The sequence below is a fragment of the Heloderma suspectum genome, chromosome 8, assembly GCF_057233095.1.
Source record: "Heloderma suspectum isolate Gila_16-S chromosome 8, 16-S_ref, whole genome shotgun sequence".
Classification (NCBI taxonomy): domain Eukaryota; kingdom Metazoa; phylum Chordata; class Lepidosauria; order Squamata; family Helodermatidae; genus Heloderma; species Heloderma suspectum.
This window is the reverse complement of record NC_139465.1, coordinates 39,730,566-39,757,428: the sequence shown is the minus strand read 5'-3', so window position 1 is coordinate 39,757,428 and position 26,863 is coordinate 39,730,566. Positions and strand designations below refer to the sequence as shown.

The following is a 26,863-nucleotide window of genomic DNA, read 5'->3' as shown; positions in this document are numbered from 1 at the left end:
CAAAAGCTATAGGGAAGCCTTCCTCAACATGGTACCCTCCAGAGGTGTGGGACTAAAACTCCCATAATTCCCAGCTGGCATGGCTATTTGCGTTGCCCTTATTTTCGCTGTAGTCTACGTAAAGATTTACATAGACTACAGCGACCAAATAAGGAACGCGAATGGCGGCTCCCTATGGGGGCTGCCATTTGCATACGCGCTTTTTTTTTAAAGTCACCCGTGATAGGCTACGTGACGATTTACGTAGCCTATCACGGCTGACTTTGCAGATCTAGCCGTGATAGGCTACGTTAATCGTCACGTAGCCTATCACGGGGGCGTTTTTTTTTTTAACTTTTTATTTCGCGGCCGGGCGAGGTGAGGCGCCTCCTCCCCGGTCTGAATTTCGGCCGGGCGAGGCGGGAAGCCTCCCCCACAGCCTGAATTTCGGCCGGGTGAGGCGGAAAGCCTCCCCCCCGGCCTGAACTTCGCGGGGAGAGCAGTGAAGTGCCTCTCCCCCACCGTGAAAAGCTGCGAGACCAGGTAAGTGACTTTCGTGCACCCCTATTAAAGCCTTGGAAAGCAGCCCTTTTGTCTGAGTGTTGATTCTGGCTATTGGAGGATTCAGAAGGCAACAGGGGCAATCCTGACAGCTGCATGTATTGACATTGATATGTTCAAATGTATGTAGCTACATTTTCTTTTCCTCTTTTTTGTTTTGTTGAAATTTCACAATAAAAAAATTAATAATAAGAATAAGAATAAAATAAATGATTCATGATGATCAACCAGGAAGGGAAAAGGATGTCACTCTATGGGAAATCACATGCTTTACATGCAAACGATCCCAGGTTCAATACCTAGTTTCTCCAGGTAGGGCTAGGAAAGACCCCTGTCTGGAACTCTGAAAAACTGCTGCCAGCATTCTCACTCTAGTAGACCAGCCTTTCCCATCCTGGTGCCCTCCAGATGTTGTGGACTTCAACTCCCATCAATGCCAGTCAGCATGCCCAATGGTGAGGCATGATGTCTAAAATGTCTGGAGGACACCAGGTTGAGGGAGGTTGGTGTAGATGCTTCTGGTGTTCCTAAAATGTCATGACTGGATACAGAACATGCCAATGCTACAAAAATGCCAAAACATCTGCTAGTGAAACTTACTGAGAAGTCAAAATGTAGATACTCACCACACAGCTCTTTGGTATCCACGTTGCTTTGAGACAAGGAAAAGAAAGACAGAAAAGAATTAGAATACAGAAAGGGGGAAAGCAGGAATTGCATTGCTGGAGATTCAGAATCAGAACATGCTGAGCAGAAAGAGTTGATTGCCAGTATTCAAAGGTATTATGTATTGTGGTTCTTATTAAAACACAGATTTCAAAAGCCACACACCAGGAGCTCTTTCAAATCATGCATTCCAAAACCTGTCATGATTAAATATACTGAATTACAGTATGTGCATAAAGTACTTTGGTATCTTTTGTTAATGAATGGGTGTAAAAAAAAAGATAATCAGTTACATACTAAAAGCTCTTATGTGCTTGGCATAATGTTTGGCACAACATTGTTGGCTATACAAAGAGAGCAACCATGCGACAACTGGGATATGCGTACCTGGTCATGAAATAAGATAAAACTCTGCACCCTGAATACATTATGCCAACTGAGCACGGTTACATACGTACTCTTATTTTGCATAAATCCACTCCTCCTCTCCATTTTATCCTCACAACAACCCTGTGAGGTAGGTTAGGCTGAGGGTCAGTGACTGGCCCAAAGTCATCCAGTAGGTTTCATGGCCAAGTTGGGCCTAGAACCTGGATGCATCCACTGGAGACCCAGTGTGGTATACTGTTTCGAGTGTTGGACTGGGAGCTGGGAGATCTGGGTTCTAGTCCCCACTTGGCCATGGAAGCTCACTGGGTGACTTTGGGCCAGTCACAGACTCTCAGCCCAACCTACCTCACAGGGTTGTTGTTGTGAGGATAAAATGGAGAGGAGGAGGATTATGTACGCTGCCTTGGGTTTCTTGCAAGAGGAAAAAAGGTGGGATAGAAATGCAATAAATAAATAAATAAAATGCATTTTTGTGCACACATTTGCCCAATATATGTATTTTACAAGCATTTCCCCTGAATTTTATTCTGTTCTGTGTTTTATTTTCATTGATATACACATTTTTGTACACATTTCCCCTGAATATAAACATTTTTGTATGTATTCTGTTTGTTTCAAAAAATCCTGAGAAGTCAGTGTGAATATCAAAAGAAAACTGTGTTCTGGTTCATTTATTGTTTTTGAAAGGGCAAACTTGTTAGTTCTTATCAAAAGGAAAGAAATTCAGCATAGAAGATTAAGCCTGATAATATAATATAATATAATAGGTTAATAAATATTGTCTACTCAGTGAAATGTTTTAATAGCCCCCCATGAAATGTTTTAATTAGCTTTGTCATGATCACCCTCCTTAATATTTCTTATTTTGGTGTCACTTTCTATTTAAGAGGGGCATTGTAGCATGTTTCTGCATGCGTATGGTCTGGTTGCTTAATAAGCAATAAATGGAACTGAATGGAAAGAAATTCTGTCACACACAAAACACATGGGTGTTGGGAGAAAAAGAAAACACTGTTAGGAAATGCAGTGGGATTAGAGGGGAATGAAAGGCAAGAAGTACAGAGAGCGATAACTATGTTAAAGCGTCAGTGTATGTAAAATAATCACAGTGACCATTGACAAAATAGTTGTTTGTCCCTGGGAGCCTTACAATGTTATTGCAAATGCCACTGTAGCAGCCTTAGAAGGCAATAAAAATATTTCCAGAATAGAACATTTCTTTTACCGATCCTATGTATGCACTGTGGAGCTCTTTGATTAATTCAAACCATCTGACTCACCAATCGACATCAGTGGATTATGGAGAAAGAATAATGAAAAAAGTTTCATTACTGGAATTCTTAAAGGTGCTTCAGAAATGATATTGGATATGGCACAGTCTTTCAGACTACTGGCCTTAAGTTTGAGTCCTGAATGCTTTCCCATGTCAAAAGTTCACTGCATATTGAAAGCTTGTCCATCAGGGAAAGTGTAACGCTAAAACGGTTCTTCCTGACATGCTAACATATCATTTGCAATGATCTTTTTAAATTTTTTGCTATGGAATCAATGAATAGTGGCCTACTAAGTATTTCAAATATTTTAAAAGTCAAGCTAATTCAGGATGGATGAGTCAGTCTCTTTCTGATCTGTGTGACTTTCACATTGTTGATCACTCATAAATCCATTTCATCCCATTTCTATTGATTCATTTTGATTCATTTATTGCATTTCTATACTGCCCAATAGCCAAAGCTCTCTGGGAGGCTCACAACAATTACAACCACAAAATGCATCATAAAGTATAATATAAAATTTATAAGCTTAAAACTAAAGTACGAACCAAAACCTAGCACCAATGCAGAGATTTAAAATACAAAAACAGATTTAAAACAACAGCTAAGAGCTAAGAGACTAAAATGCCTTGGAAAACAAAAAAGGTTTTCACTTGGTGCCAGAAAGAGCACAACATAGGTTCCAGGTGAGCCTCTCTGGGAAGCTCATTCCACAAACAGGGTGCCACAGCAGAAAAGGCCCTCTTTATAGCCACCCACCTTTGGCAGGGGCTCCTGAGTCCTGAAGAAGTGCTCCTGAAGATGATCTTAGGGTCTGGGCAAGTACATATTGGAGGAGAAAATCCTTTAGATAACCTGGTCCCAAGCCATTTAGGGTTTTGAATGTTAATACCAGCACTTTCTGCATTAATCCGAGGGACAGAGGTTTCTCAGTGATGGCCCCGCACCTTTGGAACTCTCTCCCCAGGGAGAAATGTATGGCCTAATTGCCATTAGATTTTAAAAAACATCTGAAGACACATTGATTCCAGTTGGCATTTGGTGTTTTAAAATCACTACCTGCTTCTGTGTGTGTGTGCTTAATTATAATTTGTATGCTCATATTATAATATTGTAAGCTGCCTCACAATATTTTATTATTTATTTATCTTTTAAATTTATTTTTCTATTTTTAAATAATAAATAAATCTGTCATATTGTAAAAAAAATGCATGGAAATTCACATTTATATACACATTTTAAAATGTATTTTCTCTCAAAAATATGCATTTTATAAGAATTTTAATATATTTTTTGAGTTGAGAACTGTGCAGCAGAATTCAGGAAATGCAGTAGATAACTAAGTCCTGAATCGATCCACCCATTAGTCTGGGAGGTAAGGCTCAGGTCAGTTCATATGGGAATTCAGAAAAAATCTAATTTCTCAAGCATCCTTAAAGCCAACAGACCTAAACTGGCTCAACCCTGACTAGATTACGCCCAGCCTGATGGATTCAAAAGCCATGAGTGTAACATTAGTTCTGCTGTAAATTAGGCAAAGTGTCTTTGCCTCTAAAAATTACTGATTTAGCTGTAGGTGGCTTGTCTTACAAAATGCAAGCTGCAAGGTTTTAAGACAAGTCATAATTTCTTCAATCTGCCAAGATCGCTTAAACATTAAGAATATCCTCTACAATATTCTTCTTCTTCTTCCTCCTCCTCTTCTTCTTCTTCCTCCACTTCTTCTTCCTCCTCCTTTCTCCTCCTCTTCTTCCTCTTCTTCCTCCTCCTCTTCCTCTTTTGGATTAAATGTATGCTGTTCTTCCCCAAGTACTCTGCAGAGATTCAATGTATATAAACTTGGAGACTAGACAGAACTCTTAGCATTTCTATCAAGCTTGGTCAGGCCAGCCCGAGTTGTCATACTGCCCACCAAGCACAGGACCAGATGATGTATACTCCTTTTGTCCCTGAAGAAGGAACCGAGACCTGAGCAAACACAGTCCCAGGCATTCTTACCAAAGTTAAGTCCCAAGGTCAGCTCATGAAATGTCTCAGGAGACAGTTTCCTTTTTGTCACTCCCCTAGAAATAAGAAGGCCACCTGGCAGGATTTTCTCCAACTATTCACCATATTTTTGGCGGTGACAACCATTTCTCGGTTCATGCTCTCTATTCCCTGCAAGCAAGCACTATTAATGAATGAATTACAGGGACTAACTAACTTCATTCTTGTATAGACTGCTTATGGAAGGGGTAGAGAACTTCTTTCAGCATGAGGTCCGAATTCAGTTTCAGAGAAGGTCTCAGGGGCCGCATTCCCGTCGTGGGCAGGGCTGAAGAGAAAAGGGATGGGGCCAAAAATACAAAGCATCTCAGCCTATTGTAGCTTCTCTTAGTGGCAGTAAAAAGCCTCTATATGTGTTGGACCTTCTGCATGCAAGTCCCAACGTTCTCAGCCAGCATGGGAGTTGCAGTCCAACACATCTGGAGGGAAGCACAATGGGGAAGGTTGACTTAGATGGTCTACTAAAAATTGGCCAATGCTCTGCTGGTGAAATGTGGTACATCTTCTGTCCATACCACATCACAAACAGAGGGTTCAGTGAAACTGAAGTCACCGCTTCTACCTAGAGATTGAGCTGGCTTGTGTGTCTATCTCCTATCTCAAACTAAATACAATATATATATATCAGAACAAGGCCCAACAAACTGCTTGACTTGGCATTGGACTTTGGATAAACAGAGGTTCCTTATCAGCTCCCTCAGTAGCAAGCCTATTCACTTGCTTTTGGACTTTTCATCTCGATTAGCTTTCCAAAGCAGCATGTGATTGACAGCTCTCTCTCTTGCTGAATAACTTCCAATCCATATGTCTGATTTTTTTTTTTTTAATCCTTCACTAAAAAGCTGTGTCATTTTGCCTTCAAGTTTTGGCTGATATTTAATCATCTCGCCTGAGCCAGGTCTGGTTAGCCAAATCCTATTTTTTTTTTTTGCAGGACTACTGAGGGTTAATTTCCACGAGCATATTTTATTCACAGATAAATGCCATTGAAATGCTAAACATGCAGATGCAAGGCTTCCTAAATACAATAGAGCCAACTTTTGCTGAGAACAGTTCAAAGCCCTTCAGGAACAAGTAATTGCTAAATCACACAATCCCAACAAAATTTACAAGGAGGTAGACAATATATGTAGGCAGAAGACAGGATGCTACTTTTCGAAGAGCAGGAGTAATTCAAGGTGGATGGGGAAAATGCCGCCCCCCTGGCCTGCTTAAAACTCTGAACAGCGCAGCAAGTTATTTGGTTGGGCATTGGATTCGAGGATTTCAGCTGGCCTTTTTGAAGGGAGGTGGGCGCACAATCCTAACTTACGTTCTAAATGGGACATAGCATGGAGTCCTCTGGGACTGTTGTGTTATGTGTCAAACTAGTTGTTGCTGTACATACCTTGATCATCTGCACGATCAGTGGAAGCTGGTGGCTCTGATGTCATGGGGTGGTGGAGCCACCAGCCTCCACTGTGTGTAATTATGGGTGGGCAATTATTTTGAAGACATAGTGTCAGGAATGAATCTGAGATTGTGGAGATATTATCTAGCAGCTCAGATTCAGAATGGGAACAGCAAGAACAGGGGGAGGCCCCCTCCCTAGTGAGATCAGATATGGCAAGGCCTTCTTCCCAAGACCTTGGCTCACAGATGGCTAACCTGAAACCTGCCCCCCATTCCTCCACCATGAGAACCCAGGTTTCAGGGGAGGAGCGGGGGCAAGGGATGTGACTTGAGGGATGATAGGATCCATCACAGAGCGAAGTGGGAAAAGTTAGGGGCAGGGCTCAGATGCTCCACCAGGTTGGCCACTCGTGGAAGCCAGCGTAGGAGGGAGCCACCCTGAGGGAGGGGCATCCCTGCAAAGCAAGTCTGCCTGAGCAGTTCTTGCCCAGACTGCTAGCAACTTCTCTAACTTCCATTTTGTTTCCTCTATTGATATTCGTAGATGTGTGGATTAGCTGGTTCTATGCAGTCTGAGAGCTTCCTAGAATCTGCATTTGTAAAGAAGCTAGTCAATGACTACTAAAGCAGAGTTAGCCTGAAGCCTTGTTTCCTGGAGTGTGTTGATTGCAAAGGGGGAGCATGAAGGAACGGGACACATAGGACGATATATCACCCACATAAGCCAGGGATGCAGAGCTTCCAGCCCACCTGGAGTCCCAGTTCAGCCCTCTGGGATTCCCCAGAGGGCCACATCCCTTCCCTGAGCCAGAGGGCCACACCCCTTCTCTTGGCCCCACCCCTTTCTCCCAACCAATTGTTTGGTGGTCTCCCAGCATTCTAACTCCATTCTAAAAGGTTGAAGTGCCTCTCCTAAGGCTTAGTTACTGGCAGCGAGAGCTTTAAGCCGAAGGGCAGTATCCAACAATGACATTCCACAAACTCAAATAGCACCAGCAGAGCTCTGCCAAATCTTTCAGCTGTGCAAGCTTGCACAAGCGGTTGTGCGTTGGCTTGCACATGCGGTTGTGCAAATGTAACCGTAGTTGCATTCTTCCCTCAAGCGTAGATCAGAACCCAGTTTCTGCTAGCACAACGTCATTTGTGCTTGTGGAATGACGCCTTTGGATACTGACCAAAACTCCCATAGCTGGCTGGGGGATGCTGGGAATGGTAGACCAACAAATCTGGAGGGTTAGGAAAGGCAGTAGTAGACCATCATTTTGTCAGTACTTACAAATTAAGCATGTACATCGACACAGTTACGGAAGTTGGAGAAATACAAGAAGGACCTGCAACAAAGTGGTGGGCTCTCCCACACTGGAGGCATTCAAGATGAGGCTGGACCGCCATCTGTCACGGATGCTTTGACTTAGATTCCTGCATTGAGCAGGAGGTTGGACTCAATGGCCTTATAGGCCCCTTCCAACCCTACTATTCTATGATTCTATAAGTGCCGCAACATATTCTCACTTCTTTATAGGAGTACACTTGTTCAGGGTTTGAGCCAACAAACTATTCCTCCAGCCACCAGGCCATTCCTCCCTCCCCAGTTTTCCCTTGTTGTTTTCTGACTGACACTCAGTATTCCATAGCTGCTAACTCATTGGGCTGTTTTTTTTGTTTTTTTGTTTACTTTTGCAAAGCTCAGGGTTCCCCCAAGCATGCTGATACCTCCCTCTTGTTTCCCAGTGCCCCCATTTTGGCTACTGTCCTGTTGGCCCTCACCACCTGGGTTCATTATAACAAGGAATGATTTACAGTGTATTGCGAAAACACCACTGTGAAATATACTGCAAGGTATATCCAGTTCATTTGTAGCATGCATCAAGTTGCCTCTACATGCAGCCTCTCCTCTTTCTGTAATAACTTTTTTAAATTATTAAAAAACCAACCATTCCTATTAATCACTTCAACTTTTTTTTACCATCCCACAATCCTATGCACACACGTGTAGAAGTAATGTGTCCCATTTGAATCAGTATCCATAGCCTTGGACTGTTAGGTCTCCACCCAAACAACCAGCACAGTCCAGAGAAAAGCAGCCAACTTATACGAACAATGCCTTAAAAACCACACTGTGGAGCAAAATCCCACAGTGAAATGACCCTAATGAAAAAGCTCCTGGGTCCAGGGAAACATTTGGAGACTTCAAGAAGGAAAAGGAAACGTTAAAGCTTATATTAGACTTGCACTCAGCATGCTTACACATTCACTTTTAATTTAATCAGGATTCCTATTATATCCCTAATTAATGCATTTACTGAGACCTTAACCATGAGTTAATGAAGCGAATTTAAAAAAGATCTAGCATTTTATAAAAACGTATTGTGAAAAAAAATGCAATGTAACTCTGGAGTATTGTAGCCTTTTGGAAAGAAACTCCCCACTACTGAGTCACAGAATCATAGAATCACAGAACAGTAGGGTTGGAAGGGGCCTATAAGACCACCGAATCCAACCCCCTGCTCAATGCAGGAATCCAAGTCAGAGTATCCCTGACAGATGGCTGTCCAGCCTCGTCTTGAATGCCTCCAGTATGGGAGAGCCCACCACCTCCCTAGGTCATGGGTTCCATTGTCATATTGCTCTAACAGTCAGGAAGTCATTGATAGAACCTTAAGGTTTCTTCTACAGATACCCCCAGGGTTGTGCTTGATCTATTCAACTGTGAAATGAAAGTTATTGATTCCCAAAGAGATTCTCCTACAGACATGACACATTATACTTTCAAAGTCCCCAAACCTGTGCACCTGGCCCCATCCATTGGCCAAAGAAACCAGAGCTTCCAGTTGCTATTCAAACAAGAACACCAGCAAGAGAATATCAGCCTGGCCCGAAGTGCATTTAAGTGCCTGCTTAGAGCTCACCACCTTGTTCTGGCCTTGAAAAAAGGATCTCTTTCCCCTTCCTTTTCCCTCCACTCCCCTTCCCTCACGTGCTCTGGTTTGTTTGTTTGTTTGTTTGTTTTTAGTTTGTACACCTGGTGGTGTGTCCTGGCTCTCTCTTTTATTGATGTGTTTGGGAGACAATAACCATCTGGAAAGTGGGATGAAAATACAGAAAATAAATAAAAACATCTATTCACCAGCAAAAATGGGCAATTTCTATCCTACCACACCTAGTTAGAAATAACCATCATTAAAATCAATGAGTCTTGCTTCTGAGTCAACCTGTATGTTAGGATCACATTGTAGACCCCAATATTGTCACAGCCAAATATTCAACTCAGCCTTATAAGCCAGCCCACAACAATATACAGAATATCCCATGTCCTACTGCGCTCCCTCTCAGTTCATGATAGAAATGAACCATGGCAGTTCTCTGTAAATGTTCCACTAATGTACTTTGGCTCCCCCTTTTACAACTCTACAATCTCCTACAAGAACGGCAATGCCTTTTGACAATGTAGAATACTGCTGCAGCAACTGAGGTTTGTACACAACCTGTCCAGATCAGATGTCATAACTTACTGAGTTGCTCCATATCATTTTGCAAGTCAGTGCAAATGTGTCTTGTCACAATGATGAGAAAAGTCCCATTGTACACTGGGACTTCATAGCAAAAAGTCTAGTCTCTAATGAAACATGCCAACCAGAAGCCTGCAAGACAGATCAGGAGATGCACTGTCAACACAAAAGGGCTGAGTATATATACATTCTGGTAAATGAAGTGGTGAAAGCTTTTCCCGGAATGAATGGACCAATTCAGGCTGCAAGTGTAGGGTTGCATATTTTAATGCTCACTGCTTCCCCCACCAAGTCCCTGAACACAGAAATGGAGACGCATAGGCCATAGAAGGGCAGGCCATAGAAGAATAGGCCAAACCTGTCTTGATGTACTACCTTTACTTTGTATGTCCAAGAAGTGTTTTAGAACATTCAGATATTCTATTCCCTACTTGCAGTGGTACAGTCCAGGAAGGAAAAGGAATCATGCCTAACCACACAATTCTGCTGAATGTATAAACTGATCCAAAGACAAGGCCTGCCACAAGCTTCTTTTCATGACTGTCAACAATGAGAAGTAAACGAAGTGAGAAAAAAATCCTGGAAGACAGAAACAAAATTCAAAGTGATCTTGATGGGCTGCAGCACTGGGCAGAAAACAACAGAATGAAATTTAATAGGGATAAATGCCAAATTCTACACCTAGGAAAAAGAAACCAAAGGCACAGTTACAAGATGGGGGATATTTCGCTCAACAATACTACAAGCGAGAAGGATCTTGGAATTGTTGTAGATCACAAGCTGAACATGAGCCAACAATGCGATGTGGCTACAAAAAAGGCAAATGCTCTTTTGAGCTGCATTAATAGAAGTATCGCTTCCAAATCCCAGAAAGTACTAGTTCCCCTCTACTCAGCACTGGTTAGGCCTCATCTGGAGTACTGTGTCCAGTTCTGGGCACCACACTTTAAGAAGGATGTAGACAAACTGGAGAGGGTCCAGAGGAGGGCAACAAAGATGGTCAGAGGAGGATAGCGCTCTTCAAGTACTTGAAAGGTTGTCACAGAGAGGAAGGCCAGGATCTCTTCTCGATCATACCAGAGTGCAGGACACGGAATAATGGGCTCAAGTGACAGCAAGCCAGATTCTGGTTGAACATCAGGAAAAAATTCCTGACTGTTAGAGCACTATGACAATGGAACCAATTCCCTAGGGAGGTAGTGGGCTCTCCCACACTGGAGGTTGGACAAGGCTGGACAGCCATCTGTCACGGATGCTTTGAGTTTTGACTAGGATTCCTGCACTGAGCAGGGGGTTGGACTCGATGGTCTTAGAGGCCCCTTCCAACCATACCCTTCTATGAATCTAAAATTCTATGATTCTAAACAAAAACATATTGTCCCTTGACACAACTTGAAGTATGGTGGCCATGAGTCCCCTTTATTTGAAGGGCTGCCAGAGGACCATCCTTTATTTTGAAGCCATCCTCTGTCTGAAAGGGTGGGATAAAGTCTGGAAAAGATAAAGAACCATCAGAAGGAAAAGCTGGGCTTTGAAAAGCTGGGCTTCGCCCATCAACAGTACCAGACAGCAACATGTGCAAGGCACACAGATCACCTGGTTGCAGTCTTTGCCACCATGGTGACATGTACTGTGTTTTTATTTAAATTATAATTTAAATAGAGAGCCAGTGTGATGCAGTAGCTAGAGTCTTGGACTGGGAGTCAGGAGATCCGGGTTCTAGTCCCCACTCGGCCATGGAAGCTCACTGGGTGACTTTGGGCCAGTCATAGACTCTCAGCCCAACCTACCTCACAGGGTTGTTGTTGTGAGGAAAAAATGGAAGGGAGGAGGATTATGTACGCCGCCTTGGGTTTTTTACAGAGGAAAAAGGCGGGATATAAATGTAATAAGTAAAAAAATATTTCTAAATTTTCATCTATTGATATAAACGACTACATGCAAATTTTATGTAAACCAGTGTCCTCTTTTGTCCTATGTTTTGGCGATGCATGTCCTTTGTTTTGGTGATTCAGAAGTTGCCACCCTGCTTGAAAAAGCCATGCTCAAACTCACTCACTAAAATATGAAACATTTGGATCACATTCTGAAATGTACATTATATTAATGACATATTACCATGCTATGTGAAAGGTTTGTGTCATCTGGGTATGTATGTGTATTTCTTTGCTCTGTCTGAAAGTTTTCATAAACTTTTTGGAAGCAAGCTCTCCTTCACCAGTTTTAATTGTTCTCATTTAGGATATCTCAAGTGAACAAAAATTGTTGCTGTGCTTCAGATGAAACATTCCAGCAAAAGAGAAAATGCTGGCCGGCAGGAAATTCTCAGGGATTTCCAGTAAACCTCACTGCAATTGATGTATACAAACTGTTGACATTTTATATATTGTTAAGGTTTAATGATAGTAGATAAAAAAAAAAAAACACCTTCACACAATTTCAGGGGCAGTGGAATGACACTGCTGAGGTTGCACAACTTCCCCAGGCCTTACCCCCAATGTCCACACAATAAGTGTGGACATCTGCAAGGGGAAAGTCAGTGAGCCATGTACAGATTTAGTCATACTTAGGGTGGATTCATTTAAATCAATGGAATAGGACTTCAGTTAGTAGTGACTAGCTTAAGTCCCCTAGGTCTACTCTAACAATTACTAAATCTGGATCCAACCCTAAATGAGTAGAGCACTCCAAGGGCTGGTAGCCTACACAATCAGGTTTCCAGCTGCCATTGAAGTCCAGGCACACAGGTTTCCCCCCTGCAGATGCCCATGCTTAGTCCGTGCTGCACAGGGGGCAGGGACCTGGGAAAGCCACCCAGTCTTGGGGTCATGCCCAGCAGAGTGGCCCCACTGCCCTTTTAATTGCCTGAAGGAGGCTTGAGACCCAGTCCTTACTTTAGGAGAAAGCAGACATAACATGTATAGAGGAAAAAGACTGGGCTGGAAGCAATGTCAATGCATCCAGTTCAAACATATCTAAATCGCTCCAGGGTCAAGTCCCCCCGCCCCCCAAAAAAGGCTTTGCAAATTTGCAGCAAAAGGTGCTGCACCAGCATTGACTGGCTAGTACCTGTCACATCAGCCACTTTCTAATCTTCCAGAGCAGTTTGCATGTTTAAAAACAAGTTTCTATTAAAACGATAATGATGATGATGATAATGATGATGATGCAATAAATGAATGAATGGATAAGTGCACATATGATGCTTAAAAAGGAGGGGGAGCAGTCTGCCTGAATCATGTGGTGTGGTAATGCTTGAGACAGAAATGGATTAGGGATGGGTGAAAAATTGTTTGGCTTGTGTTTCTATACAAACATATCAATTTTGCACTTCCCAGACCTAAACACAAACCAGAATGGCAGTTAGATGCCAAAATCCTTATTGATTGATTGATTGATTGATTGCATTTATATCCCACCTTTTTTCTTTTCCTCTTGCAAGGAACCCAAAGTGGCTTACATTATCTTTCTCCTCTCCATTTTATCCTCACAACAACAACCCTGTGAGGTGGGTTGGGCTGAGAGTCTGTGACTGGCCCAAAGTCACCCAGGGAGCTTCCATGGCTAAACAGGGACTAGAACCCGGATCTCCCGACTCCCAAAGGCTCTCACCACTACACCATGCTGGCTTTATGAAGTTTGTGATGCAGTTCACACAAAAGTGCACAAAAACACTATTCAGTGGAAGAATTGCTTGCAAAAAAATTACATACATTTGAAAAAGTGTGCACAAAAACATATACATTTGTAGAGAGCATCCAAAAATGTGCTTGTTTTGAGAAATGCACATGGAAATAGGTATGAATTCTCCTACTGACTAAAAACCTTTTTTCATAATCTGGTGTGGAAATGGGATGGAACAAACGTAGCAGTGGAATAATGAGAATCTGAGAGAAATTGATCTTGACAGTTTACCCATCCCTACAATTGGTCCAACAGTACGCTTGTCTGTCATTTCAGTTGTGAAGCTGGGAGGAAGGCTGCATCACTGCAGTGAGCTCACTTTTTAATATTTTCACTTTCTTTATCCTGATTTACCTGTGGGATCCACTTATCCCAACCAGGTGTAACATGTGTGCATAGGATTTGTTGTCTTACCATGCAATCCTATTTGTTTTATTTATTCATGTTTTTTTAAAAAAAAATTACCCCACCTTTCTGCCCTAAAAGGATCCCCAAATTAAAAACACAAATATACCATTCTTTTTAGCAACAACACAAATCAGTACATCTAAAAACCACAACAAGAACAACAGGAGCATAAAAGCAATCAAAAGAGTGGCATGGAGTGAGCACTTTAAAACGATGCAGAGCAACAGCAGGATGATGAAAATGCAAGGCAGACTAAAAACATGACGAAATTCTAAAGATTTCTTCAACATCTTCCTAGAACTAGGGATGTTGGAGAATTCTGCCGCAGACTCAAATGAGGCCAGATTCTTTGGAAACTGGCCTCCGGAATCTGTGGCGGAATGGCACAACTTACCTCTGTGTCTGGAGGATTTCCTGTGGAACGGCACTCCAGCTCCATAGCGCAGGCGATATGGTAATGGCGGCTGCCATTACCGTATTGCTGGGAGAAATACAGCTGCCTGTAAAGCGCTGTTTTTTACCTAAATAGAGCCATAAACAGCTACGATTAGGTTAAACTCAGGGCTTAACCGCCTATACCAGGTGATACGGTAATGGCGGCTGCCGAGGCCCCTCCTCCCCGCACCAGCCTTTGACAGCTGGCATGCGGAAGAGGGAAGGGATGGACAGCCAGTGATAGGGTAATGGCAGCCGCCATTACCTTATCGCCTGGTATAGGCCGTAAAGCCCTGAGTTTAACCTAACTGTAGCCATTTATGGCTCTATTTAGGTAAAAAACAGCACTTTACAGGCAGCTGTATTTCTCCCAGCAATACGGTAATGGCAGCCGCCATTACCATATCGCCTGCGCTATGGAGCTGGAGTGCGGCTCTGCGAAATCCTCTGGACGCAGAGCCACTCCGGAGGATTCCGGGGGGGAGGAACGGATCACCTCCCTGCCCCTGTGGACCCCCCCTGGAATGGAATGGAATTGGGGTTTCGTACATCCCTAGAACTCAAAGGAGAGGGAGCCTACTGAATCTTTCTAGAGAGGGAATTCCATAACTGGAGTACTACAGTGGAAAAAGCCCTATGCTGCATCCCAGCCAGCCATAACTCAGAAGGTGATAGGATGCAAAGCAAGGACTTGGATAAAGAATGCATTGGGTGGGGCCAGTTCATGTAGGAGGTGTGTTCCTTCAAACGACCCAGCCCCAAACTGTGTAGGAGGTGCCATATACCTGGGGCTGATTCCCATACAACACAACGTCATATCTGAGACTCCTCCTTGCCTTGTCGCCTTATCATTGGTTACGTGTAATGCAGAGGGCCTTCTCTGTGGTGGCCCCCACTCTGTGGAACTCCCGCCCTAGGGAACTCCATCATGCCCCCTCTTTAATGAGCTTCCGTCGTGCATTAAAAACGTGGTTGTTCAGGCAGGCATTTGGGGTGGGTTAGGGTATTTAAAAAAAAAAAAATATGGTAAAATTTTATTGTTTTAAATTGTTTTATGGGGGTTGTACATCGCCCAGAGTGGCTGGGTGACCAGTCAGATGGGTGATAAATAAATTTAATAAATAAATAAATAAATAAAAACTGGATTTTGATAGTCTCTGTTTCTTATTGCTCAAAGATTTCCTTTAATAGTTTCTGTGCCCAGCTCAGGACCATATCAAGCCCAAACTCTTTTATTCAAAAGCAAGAACAATGGTATCCTCTTCATTTGAAATACAAATGAGACAGAAAGCTCAACACTGACAAATATACCTCACTTGTGGGAGGGAGGGGAGCCTCGATAAATCAGACTGCACGAAACATCTACAATGTCTTACCATAGTTCTGTGTATTAAGATGTGATTAGTGCTGCTGTGCCGAAAATTTCTTCCACACTTTTTTTGTCCGTGCTCATTGACTTTGACAGAAAAGAAATTGCTTTTGAAAAGAAATTCAAAGGAGAGGAAAATTTCAGAGAAATTCCCATGGGTTGTGTTGAGGGTTCTTGCATTGACCTTTCTTATGAGGTGGCCCAGAAGTGTGACTGTGCTGTCTTTTATTGTACAATCATCGCTCCGACAGCCTCTAGCCTCCTTGGCTTCCTGTGCTTTAATTAAAGCCCAGGGGAAGACCTCATGAGGTAATTCCCCCCATAGGGCTTTTTGACATCAGGAAATGCAGGCAGCCTGGGGGGCTGCAGAGCAATGGAGGGATGTGCAAGGGAAAAAAAACATACGCAGCACCCTCAGTCACCCTCAGATTAGGTAAGCTCAAAAACACTAAAAGAAATTCAAAATACATTATAAAATGCCCTGGGAATGAGGCATAAACATGGAAGCCTCTTTCATGGGGGAAGAAAACTTTCAGGAAATTGGAAGACAGATTTTGGCACAGGACTAGTTTCATCTCTCCCCTGGAGCCAGACACAATATTGCCCCCTCACACCTGCATTACGGAAGATGCAAAGTGGGGGCCAGGCTGCCAACACAGTTGATGATATTGCCACTTGTAGTGGTAGTGTATCCCCCCACACAAAAAACCCTACAGAAAAAAAGAAAGAAGCTCTAACACCTGCTAATGGTGACTCTTACCAGTGAGAAACTGTTGGAGAAATTCTCCATGAAATTCTTGATGAAATTGCCCCCCCCTCTGCTCACAAATTGGGTGGAGAATTTTGAGAAGCCATTTGTGCACAGCTGTAGTTGTCATCAGTTTGTGCAAGATGAACACTTCAAAGTGTTAGAGCAGGGGTCCTCAACTATTTGGAATTTTGAAGGAGTGTTATGGGCAGTCTCACAAAATGGAGGCTTGCCCATTCATAAAAATGGCTGCCATCGTGGGCATGCCCAGTCAGTAAATATTCATTTCCCAGAAGGCAAACTGGTGAGACTAAGGGCCGATCTACATTTACGGTTTTTTTCACTTCCAATGAGGTTTCACCACCCGTCTTTCATACTATGCAGTACCTGCCTCGAATTGGAACCGGAATTTCCCACTTCCGTTCTCCTGCTTTCAATACCCTGATATCCCGGTATTTCCCCTTAATCTGCTCTGATTTTCTGCCTTTGCTACCATATCTGGTCGTAGTGCCCTCTCCTGCCTGTCCATATACGGCGGTGTTTGTATTTCCCTCCTGTCCAATCACAGCTCTCGACGGCCCCATGTTGTCTTCCGGCTACTGATTGCATGCTTCCTCAGCACTCAATGTTTCCTCAGCAACAAGCAAAGGGCTGGATGTGCGCGCACTTGTCTGATCTCAGAAGCTAAGCAGGGTCAGCCCTGGTCAGTAGTTGGATGGGCGACCGCCTAGGAATCAGGCTTCCTGCATTGAGCAGGGGGTTGTTCTATCCCTTCAAATGAGACTAAGTTTTACCCCCTTCTATCCCCTGCTTCAGATTTTTTGTTAATTAAGGTGTTATCTTCAAAGAATCATGGCTTCTCCGCGATTCCCCCCCCCCCAATTCAGGCATGATCTTCGAAGATTCGAAAATTCGAAGATTTGAACTTCAAATCTTGATACGGATGTACGAAAGTCACTTACCTTTTAACGAAATGTGATTTGAGGTGGGGGGGAGGTGCTCCGTCCCTCCCCCCGAAATTCTGGCTGGGGGGGGAGGCACTCCATCCCTCCCCCCCGAAATTCTGGCCGGGGGGGAGGCGCTCTGTCCCTCCCCCCTCGAAATTCTGGCGGGGGGGGAGGCGCTCCGTCCCTCCCCCCCCGAATCCTAGCCGGCTGGGTCTGCAAATGGCGGCGGCCGTAGCCGCCGCAGTTTGTGTCCCTGCAGTCAGCCGTGATAGGCTACATAAATGTTTACGTAGCCTATCACGGCTGAGTCAAACAAAAAACTAAAAACCACACGTACACAAATGGCAGCGCCCATGTGCGCCGCCACTTGCGTTCCTTATTTTGGCACATCTAGTCTACGTATACATTTACATAGACTACGGCGAAAATAAGGGGAACGCAAATAGCGTAGACGCTATACTATTTGCGTTCCCCTTATTCTCGCCGTAGTCTACGTAAATGTTTACGTAGACTAGACGTGCCAAAATAAGGAACGCAAATGGCGGTGCCCATGGGCGCCGCTATTTGCGTACGCGCGGGTTTTTTTTTTTACTTAGCCGTGATAGGCTACGTAACATTTACGTAGCCTATCATGGTATTTTTTAAAAATCTAGCCGTGATAGGCTACGTAAATCTTTACTAGGGGTGCACGAAAGCCACTTACCTGGTCTCGCAGCTTGCTTCGCGGTGGGGGGGGAGGCGCTTCGCTGCTCCCCCTGAAGTTCAGGCCAGGGGGGGAGGCTTCCCGCCTCGCCCGGCCGAAATTCAGCCCGGGGAGGAGGCGCCTCGCCTCGCCTGGCCGCGAAATAAAAAGTTTAAAAACCCAAAAACACACCCCCGTGATAGGCTACGTGACGATTTACGTAGCCTATCATGGCTAGATCTGCAAAGTCAGCCGTGATAGGCTACGTGACGATTTACGTAGCGGTGGCGGTGTTTTTTTTACTTTTTTTGGAATGGCGGCGGCGGCAGCCGGTCGAAAGACTGGCTGCCACCTCCGCCCCTGATGAAGACCTGCCGAACCGCCGCTGGGACTCGCCGCCGGGAGGGACATTCGGGAAAGGTAAGTCCCATCCCGGGGGGGGGCGGGGGGGGCGGAGAATTTCTCCCCGAAACTACTTCGGGGGGCCGAATACGTTGGCACTCGGCCCCCCAAAGTTTCGGGGAGAAATTCTCCCCCATCCCTAATTACGTAGCCTATCACTTTTTTTGTTTTTTTGTTTTTTTTTACTGGAAATGGTGGCGGCGCCAGGAAGATTTGCCCAAGGTAAGTCCCGTCCCGGGGGGGGGCGGGGGGCAGACCGTTTCGCCACCGAATTCGGGGGGCCGAATGCGCTGGCATTCGGCCTCCCCGAGATTCGTGGCAAAATTCTCTGACATCCCTAAATCTTGAAGAGTTTCTTCAAGATCAAGAAGAGTTTCTGATCCTCCAATGAGAGCCTCTATCTTTAAGAGCAGGAAAACAGCACAGCGCTCAAGTGTGAACCAAGCTTGCGCATTCGATGAAGCACCACAACGGGGAAAATGGGTGAGTGTGGATAATCATGTTTTAATGTGAGAGCGTTTAACCCAACAGGACACTGAATTCATTGCGATGGCAGGAGCAATGTAGATTGGCCCTTAGAGAAAAGGAACTTGACCAAGAACCTTACTGAAAAGCAGAGGTGTGGGGCTGAGCACCAAAACACAAACCACTCTTTTGAACTCAAATAAAGATGATGTCATAAGACAGCCCTTCGATTCGCAGTGTGCCAAACTTCCAGTTATTTTTTAATTACAAAATAAAAATCAGGAGAGACAAGGAGCCTGGTGGGTGCCAAGGGAGATGTCTGCTGGCATGCTGGTGCACATGGTGGAAGCCCCAGTGTTAAGAGTTTGATTTACTAGTTTATAGTTTTTGCTGACCTTCTTAGCAATTCTTTGGAGAATCTGAGTCTGGCTGAGATCTACCAGAGTCTCATGAAGGCAAATGGAATTTCTCTGTTTAGCGTGGAAGTATAGATTTTCTTTTTGGTGCATCAGAAGTTCATTCCTTTGCATGCCAATAAAAATGTTTAACTGCACTCAGTTTTGATGCCAGCTTCTCCATCGCTCCAGGATACATTACCCAGGGGATCAATTGCATTTACACTCAGAGCTGAAGGTCAATATTACACTGTACCGTCCTTTGCAGGGCACTAGAAGGAGAAAATTGACCCCCAAAAGACTGGATCTCACACATATTGGGTTTCTTTACTCATTGCGGCCTCCAAAGGTTTAAGCTTGTGCTTGTCAAACCATAGTGGGAAAAGATTCCTGTAATAGACAGTGCCATGTACTAAGATGTGTTCAAATCCCTATTCGGCTGTGAGTGTAATTAGGTCAGGGGTGGGCAAAAGGTAGATCTCTAGATGTTTGGGACTTTAACTCCCAGAAGCCCCTCCCAGCATGCCTACTGGTCAGGAATTCCGGGAAATTGAAGTTCAAAACATCTGGAGATATACTCTCTGCCCACCCCTTAACTAGGTGATCTTGAGCCAATCACCAACTCCCAATTTAAGTGTGTGTGTGTGTGTGTGTGTGTGTGTGTATTTGTAAGGGGGAATACGGTTGGGGGAGAAATTACTCTGGCTTGCATTTTAACGTAAACTTAACTAATTTTGCCATTTTTAATCAATATGTGAACTGAAAATCAGTCATCAAAATTTGCACTTCTCCAAATTTTGCAAGGGTTCTAAAAAACAAAAACAAAAACAAAAAAGCATACAAAATGCATGTATTAGCGAAAATAACATTAACATGCATTGTACTGCTTGCAAAAGTTGTGTGCATTAGGCAAAACTGCATAGAAAAATCCATGTATTATGAGAAATGTGCACAAAGATACACAAAAAGGGTTCACCGGAGAATGCATAAAAACAATTCTTAAAGTTCACAATGAACCAAACTTAAGATCGGAGAAAAGAAACTGAGTGAAAACAAAATTGACTGATACATCTGTCCCTAGGGGTAAGAGGGGGGATTATATATGCTGCTCTGAGGGAAGTTGGGCTAAAAATGCAATAAATAAATAATAAATAAGTAATAAATAATACTTGTTAGATGATGATGATAGAAGAAGGAGAAGGAGAACCACACCAAACCATCCATAGATTCAGGACATACAGATATACAATGGCTGGCATCAGAGGGAGAAGTGAGACAGCAAGACCCCCTCCACTAGCCTGGCTGAGACCCACAGCCATTTGCTTCCTTGCCTCCCCGAACTGCCCCTCTTGATGTCCATGTTACTACCTAATGTCATTACACTTCAAAATGAAGCGGTCTGGAGTCCCACTCAGTATCTGAATGAAATATTACCTGGCATCCCCTAAGTCAACCTATCCCATCTGGGTGCCCTCCAGATGGGTTGGACTACTACTCCCATTTCCATGCTTGTTGAGGATGATGGGAATTGTAGTCCTACCCATCTGAAGGACACCGGGGGCAGTATTGAAAAGTGTTATTCTGCAAACTCAAATATCGCTAGTGGAGCTCTGCTGGATCTCTCTGTTGTGCAAGCATTCACACATTTTGCTTGCTCAAGCAGCTGTACAATGGCTTGTGCAACTGGACAAGTGCCACACACAATTGCTTGCACAGCTGTACTTGCGCAAATGTAACTTTAGTCATATTCTGCTGATTCTCCTCTTGCACATAGTTTGGAACCTAGATTCTGGTGGCGCAATGTCATTTGTGCTAATGGGATGGTCCAATTGGATACTGCCCCAGTCTGGAGGAAGCTGTTTTAGAGAGTACATCCCACATGACAGTGCAGTACAACATTGCTTGGTGGTCTAGAAATCTATAAATATAGAATTAGAAATGTATCAATACCTCATAAATATTTCAACTTCTGCTATTCAGAGAAGTTTTTTTTTTTTAAAGGGGGGAGAAGAGAAAAATCAAATAATATTGATCTAAAGACACAGTTAATAAAGCAGAACACAGCAAAAGGGGAGCTATGCAAGGTGCTGAATCCTGTTCCCAGAACAAGCTCAGCCCCTTGGATAGCCCCTTTAGAGTTCTGGCTGGTTCTGACTGAAACCTGGAATAGATTCACTGCCCACCAAAATCAGAGCCACCAGCCTCCACTGCTCATGATGACACCTGAAGCCAACTCAGAGTGAGGTCCATGCTTTCTGCCTCACTCTGGAGAAAGAAATGACACTCAAGAGTAGTGAGAAATGTGGTTGCCAGTTGCCACAGCCACCAGGTCAAAGAAGAGGCAGTGATGAAGTGGTGAAAGAGGTGAACGGGGAAATGAACCCTTTCATGACACCTTTCATGAAACCTTTGCCACCTCCCAAAGTTTGTGGAGCTGAAATAGCTTGATGAACACCTTTTGTCTCAGCCTTAATTAGGGCATGATCCAGACAAAATTCAGCATTTTAAGGAACTAAGTATGTGAAGATATATGACTGCTGCCAAAAACTGCAGCCCCGTGTTGAGTTCCCCATTCCTAACTGTCCTGATGATGTTGTGCAGGAGGGGTGGGGAAATGCACAGCACATGGTCATTTGGATACAAGATCAGTTCCATTCTGATAGGATGGTACAGAATGGGGGAGGAACTGAACATGTGGATGCCATTTTCAATGGCACCCCTGTGTTTCTTTTAATGTTTAGTTCCTCCCTTAAAATGCAAAATTGCACACACTCAGAGAGTTTATTAATTTCAGTGGGAAAGAGTAAAGCACTGGTTAAATTTCACAGGGCAATCAACGAGTTTTAAAGGTGCCTAGCATTAAATGTGCCTAACAAGGCTGGCTTAGGGATGCTAAGAGTTGTAGTCCATCACTTCTGGAGGGCACCAGCTTGGGGAAGGCTGGTATAGAGCATGAAATGTAAAATCTCTCCAAGTCCCCCCCCCCCCATGATAATGCATGTTGATAAGCTACAGAGGCAGCTGATGAATTCTAGTAAATGGTTTGTGAAACCACATGAGGGAGAGCCTTTCTGCTTGCACTTCTGCTTGATTCCTGGTTCAGAAATTATTTCCCCCGTGTCCTTTTGGCAGAGTCTTGGTGCATGAAATCCAGTGGCTCAAACAACAAAACAAACAATCAATGCTGTCTAAAGCAGAAAGCAGTTCAGTTCTCTCCAGGCGGCTGTTTGCAAACTTAGGACTTGGTCACTTGAGATTTAAATACACTAGCCCTTTCCACAAGCAGCCATTGCATAAGCCCAGGAGCTGGGTACAATTGCAGTGGAAGCAGAGAAATGTGAACATTTGCCTGTGCAAAGAGAAAACCCAGCAGCACAAACTTCAGGATTGCTGATCATATCATATGACTTTGTATCAGGGGTGAGCAAGTTCAGTTCACCAGCTGCATGAGCCCCACCCCCATGGGCATTTCTGTTGTTCTGTTCCCCTGCCACTGAATTTGCTTTTGTGGCAAAAATCTCCACAATTTTTCCTGCCTCTGCTGCAGCAGCAGATTGGATGGTGGTATGCGACCCCTGATGGGTTCTGGGGGGGGGGACAATGTGGCCCCTGACCCCCAGAAGTTACCCACCCCTGCTGTATATAAATGCGCGCGTGCGCACACACACACACACACACAATGGAATTTCAGTCTTTCTCATTCCTTATATGTGTGTGTGTGTGTGTTGTTCCTGAAAAAAAAGTAATGTAATCCTATTCCTTGAAATATATCATATAACTATATCATATGGATTACTTGTGCAGAACATGGCAATGCAATTGTTGCAGGGGGTCTGGTGGCTCCAATTTCGGTGGGACAGAGGTTCCATTCTGGGTTTTAGTTACAGTCAGCCAGAAGTCTGAAGGAGCTATCCAAGGTGCTGAAACCTATCCCCAATATGGGTCAAGCACCCTGAATAGCTCTTTTAGACTTCCAGCTGGTTGTAACTAAAACCCAGAATGGAATCTCTGCCCCACTGAAATTGGAGCTACCAGCTACCTCTGGATTGTTGACTGTAGGGATAGGTGAACAGGTGATGATGGAGATCACTAGGATATGCCAAATATTATCTTGCCACTCATCTTGTGCCCAATTCTCATTCACATTTGCAATTGCTGCTTGCTTCGCACAAATGGGAGATCTGCAGAATTCAAGCAGTGATTGAATGGCAGATTTGCGCAAATCAAGCAGTGATTGAATGGCAGATTTGTGCAAATCAAGCAGTGATTGAATGGCAGATTTACGCAAATCTCCCCAAATTTGCTAAAATTTCCCGATTTGCACAAATTTATTCCAAAGACTAGAGTGGGGCTGATTTAGTCTACTCGGGAAATTTGCACCAATTCAGAAATTTGTGCAAATTGAACTTGGAATTGGGTACAAGATGAACGTGAACACGTGTTTGATGATTGTGAACATTTTCGGTGGACATGTGCTCACGCTTGAGTTCAGAGCTTCAAATGGAGCATACTTCAAATGGAGCATTGCGAGCAAAACTGAAATTCTCATAGATCCCTAATTGACTGCGACCTGGAGTTATTGCAGCTGATATGAACTGAACTGAGATGAAAATAGGAAAATCTTGATGGATCTTGGTGTTTCTCTCATCCCTACACTGTCTTCTTAGCATTGCTTCTTTCTTAGTTCCCACTGGACAAACCTACACACTTAGAAAAGATGTCTTAGGGAAAACGTCTTCATTGGTGTGCTGGCTTCTCTGTTTGGATTGTTTATCTGGCTACAACCTTGGCTATGCCTGATCTCTGGCTGGTTCAAATCTTCATAGGAATATTTGATCTGATTAGATTGCTTACCCAGTTCCAGATCCTGGCCCAGAATTACTTCTGCCTCTATCCGAGCCTTCCTGCAAATTTACCCCAATGCTGTATTTAGGAGGAATCCATTTGGGTGGTGGTGGAGCTCAATGTTTTTTGTTGGTTTGACCCCCCCAGACTTTGGTCCATTTGCTGCTAATTGGCCTGACTTCATCTGCAGTGGGTCGGGCCAGTTAGTGGATGTTCCGTGTTTTTTTATTTGTGCAAATTATGGCTGAATTTTGCACAAGCTTGCATAATTTGTGCAAATTGTGCCAAGTATTTGTGCAAACTTTGCACAAATTATGCAATGTTGCATAAATTTGGGTCACAATTGGCTCAAATCTCTATTTGCGCAAATTACAGCCAACACTTAAAAAAAAAAGTAAAAAACATCCCAGAGTTTGGTGAAAAGCTGCAGCCTGGCTCAGAATTGCAAGCTGAGTTGGACATGCCACAGAACTCCATCAAGCCCCCAAAGGGCTGGATTTCCAATCGATGGAGATCCCTAGCTCCATCTGGCTTCAGTCCCTCTGTTTTTAGGATTTGAGTTTTAGCTGTTTCTGCCCTAGCACTGACTGCTCAGCCAAGATCCAGTTCCAGACACTCTGTGGCCATTGGAAAACATGATCACATTTTCCCTCTTTTCCTTTCAGTAGCGGTCAGGGCTGGTGACATGAACCTAAGAAACATGAACCAGGGGTTCTGATATCAGGTCACAGACCCTTTACCCCCCTGCATCTCAGTGGCTTTCAGGTTGAGAGAACGGAAATGGTTTGGCAGGCAATCTAGGAGCAGGCCAGTTGGTGTGCTTGCAAGATGTTGCTCAAAAATGAGAAGCCAACCCAGAATCAGCAGCTTTAAAGAACCAGATGGAACACTTTTGGCTGGGTCCGGTGTCAAACGTAGGCATGGCTGGGCACCTGCCAAGGTCCCACACCCCAGCATGGGTCCCTTGACAAGAGACCCCCGGACTTGCTCCTCCCCTTCGTCATTGCAACCTGCTTCTTCACTTGCCTCTCGCTCTGGCCCAGACAAGGGTGGTGGCGGGAAGAAGGAGCAGGAGATGCCACGGCCTCCTAGCTCCCTGGCTCTCAAGCAAGCAAGTGGTAGCAATGATGAGAAAGAGGAGGTGGAGACATAGCAGCTGGTGACAATGGTGGTGAGAAGGTGGACTCACTGGGGGGGGGCATTCAAGGCGTCTTGCCCAAGGGCGCTCTGAAACCTGGAGCTGGCACAGCTGATGGCACTGTGCTGGACAGGTAGCTGCAGTACCATCACCTGGGCATCTGCAGTGGAGGCTCTGCAGTACCAGAAGTTCTCTCCACCTGAAAGCCACTGAGATGCAGGGATGAACATCCCTGGTTCATGTCTCTTAGGGTCACATTCCACATTATGTTAATTGTGTAGCATGTAGCTGAGGCTTATCTTTTTTTCTTTTTCTTTTAAACTCTGGAGTGCATACACCTGGCTGTGATTTGGATCAGGACCATTGTGCACTAGGAGGGGGGGATTAAAGCTTCCATTTGCTTCCCCAAATCCCCCCCCCCCCCGGAATGGGGGTTTTTGAAAAGGGGAAAGGTCTCCATTGGCATTGACTGACGCTTTCCCCCTCATTCAAAGTCTTGCACGAGGGGTGTGGGGGTGGATTTCAGAAAGCAAATAGTATGTGTGTGTTGTGGGGAGGAGATTTAATCCTCCCCTCCTGGTATGTGGTGGTCCTGATTTGAATCAGGCCCATGTGCACTTACCCTAGAGTAAAAAAACCAAAAGTGATAAGCCTCAGCCACACTCTATGCAATTGATGTAACGCTGAGTTTGACTCTTACAGTCTTAGAACAATGGGGTTGGAAATTGAATGCCTCCTCAAGGAGGGGAAAAATCTGTTATGCAGCCTGTAATAATGCTCTACTGATTGATTGATTGATTGATTGATTGCATTTCTATACCACCCCATAGCTCAAGCTCTCTGGATGGTTTACAGAAATTAAAACATTAAATACAATATAAAAAGTTTAAAAGCCGTTTACAAAAAAGCACATAAAAGCACACAGACAATATACACAAACAACATATAACTAAAAACAACACTGAGCTATCAGTCATAACTAAAGACACATCCAGGACTGACTAAAACTCATCATGTGTTGCCAAATGCCTGGGAGAAGCAATAGGTCTTAACTTGGTGTCTAAAAGATAATATTGGCACCAGGCAGACCTCATCAGGGAGCTTGCTCCACAGATGGGGGGCCACCACTGAGAAGGCCCTCCCCCTTGTTGCTCTCTTCTGAGCTTCCCTTGGAGGAGGCACTTGGAGGAGGGCCTTAGATGCTGGACATAGTGTACAGGAAGGCACTTTCCTCAAAGAAAGCAAGAACTTTACAGAGCTTTCAACACAGAGCAAGATATTCATGTTTCTGACTTAATTACGGTAAGTTTCCTTTCAGGTTTAGCATTTGGCTTGCTCTCTTGCATCTACACTCCAGCTCTGGGCAAAAATGGCAGGATAGATCTTATCACTAGCTAAAAAGGGCTGAATCAGTGTCTCATTACCATAGACTATTTTGTCCATGAAGCATCAGTAAGATTTCTTTATCATCAACCAAAGTGAAATGTGCTGAATGTGCTTGTCACACCGGCTAGCAAAGCACTGCCTA

General features: G+C 44.1%; 1 protein-coding gene across 1 annotated transcript in view; it reads right to left on the bottom strand.

Moving 5' to 3' along the window:
* Positions 1–26,863, bottom strand: part of NECAB2 (N-terminal EF-hand calcium binding protein 2) — a 307,800-nt gene that overhangs the window by 144,406 nt on the left and 136,531 nt on the right. Inside the window, exon 4 of the mRNA XM_084812033.1 lies at positions 1,167–1,192. Within this exon, the coding sequence (XP_084668159.1) occupies positions 1,167–1,192 (26 nt within the window). The remainder of the gene's footprint in view (positions 1–1,166; positions 1,193–26,863) is intronic.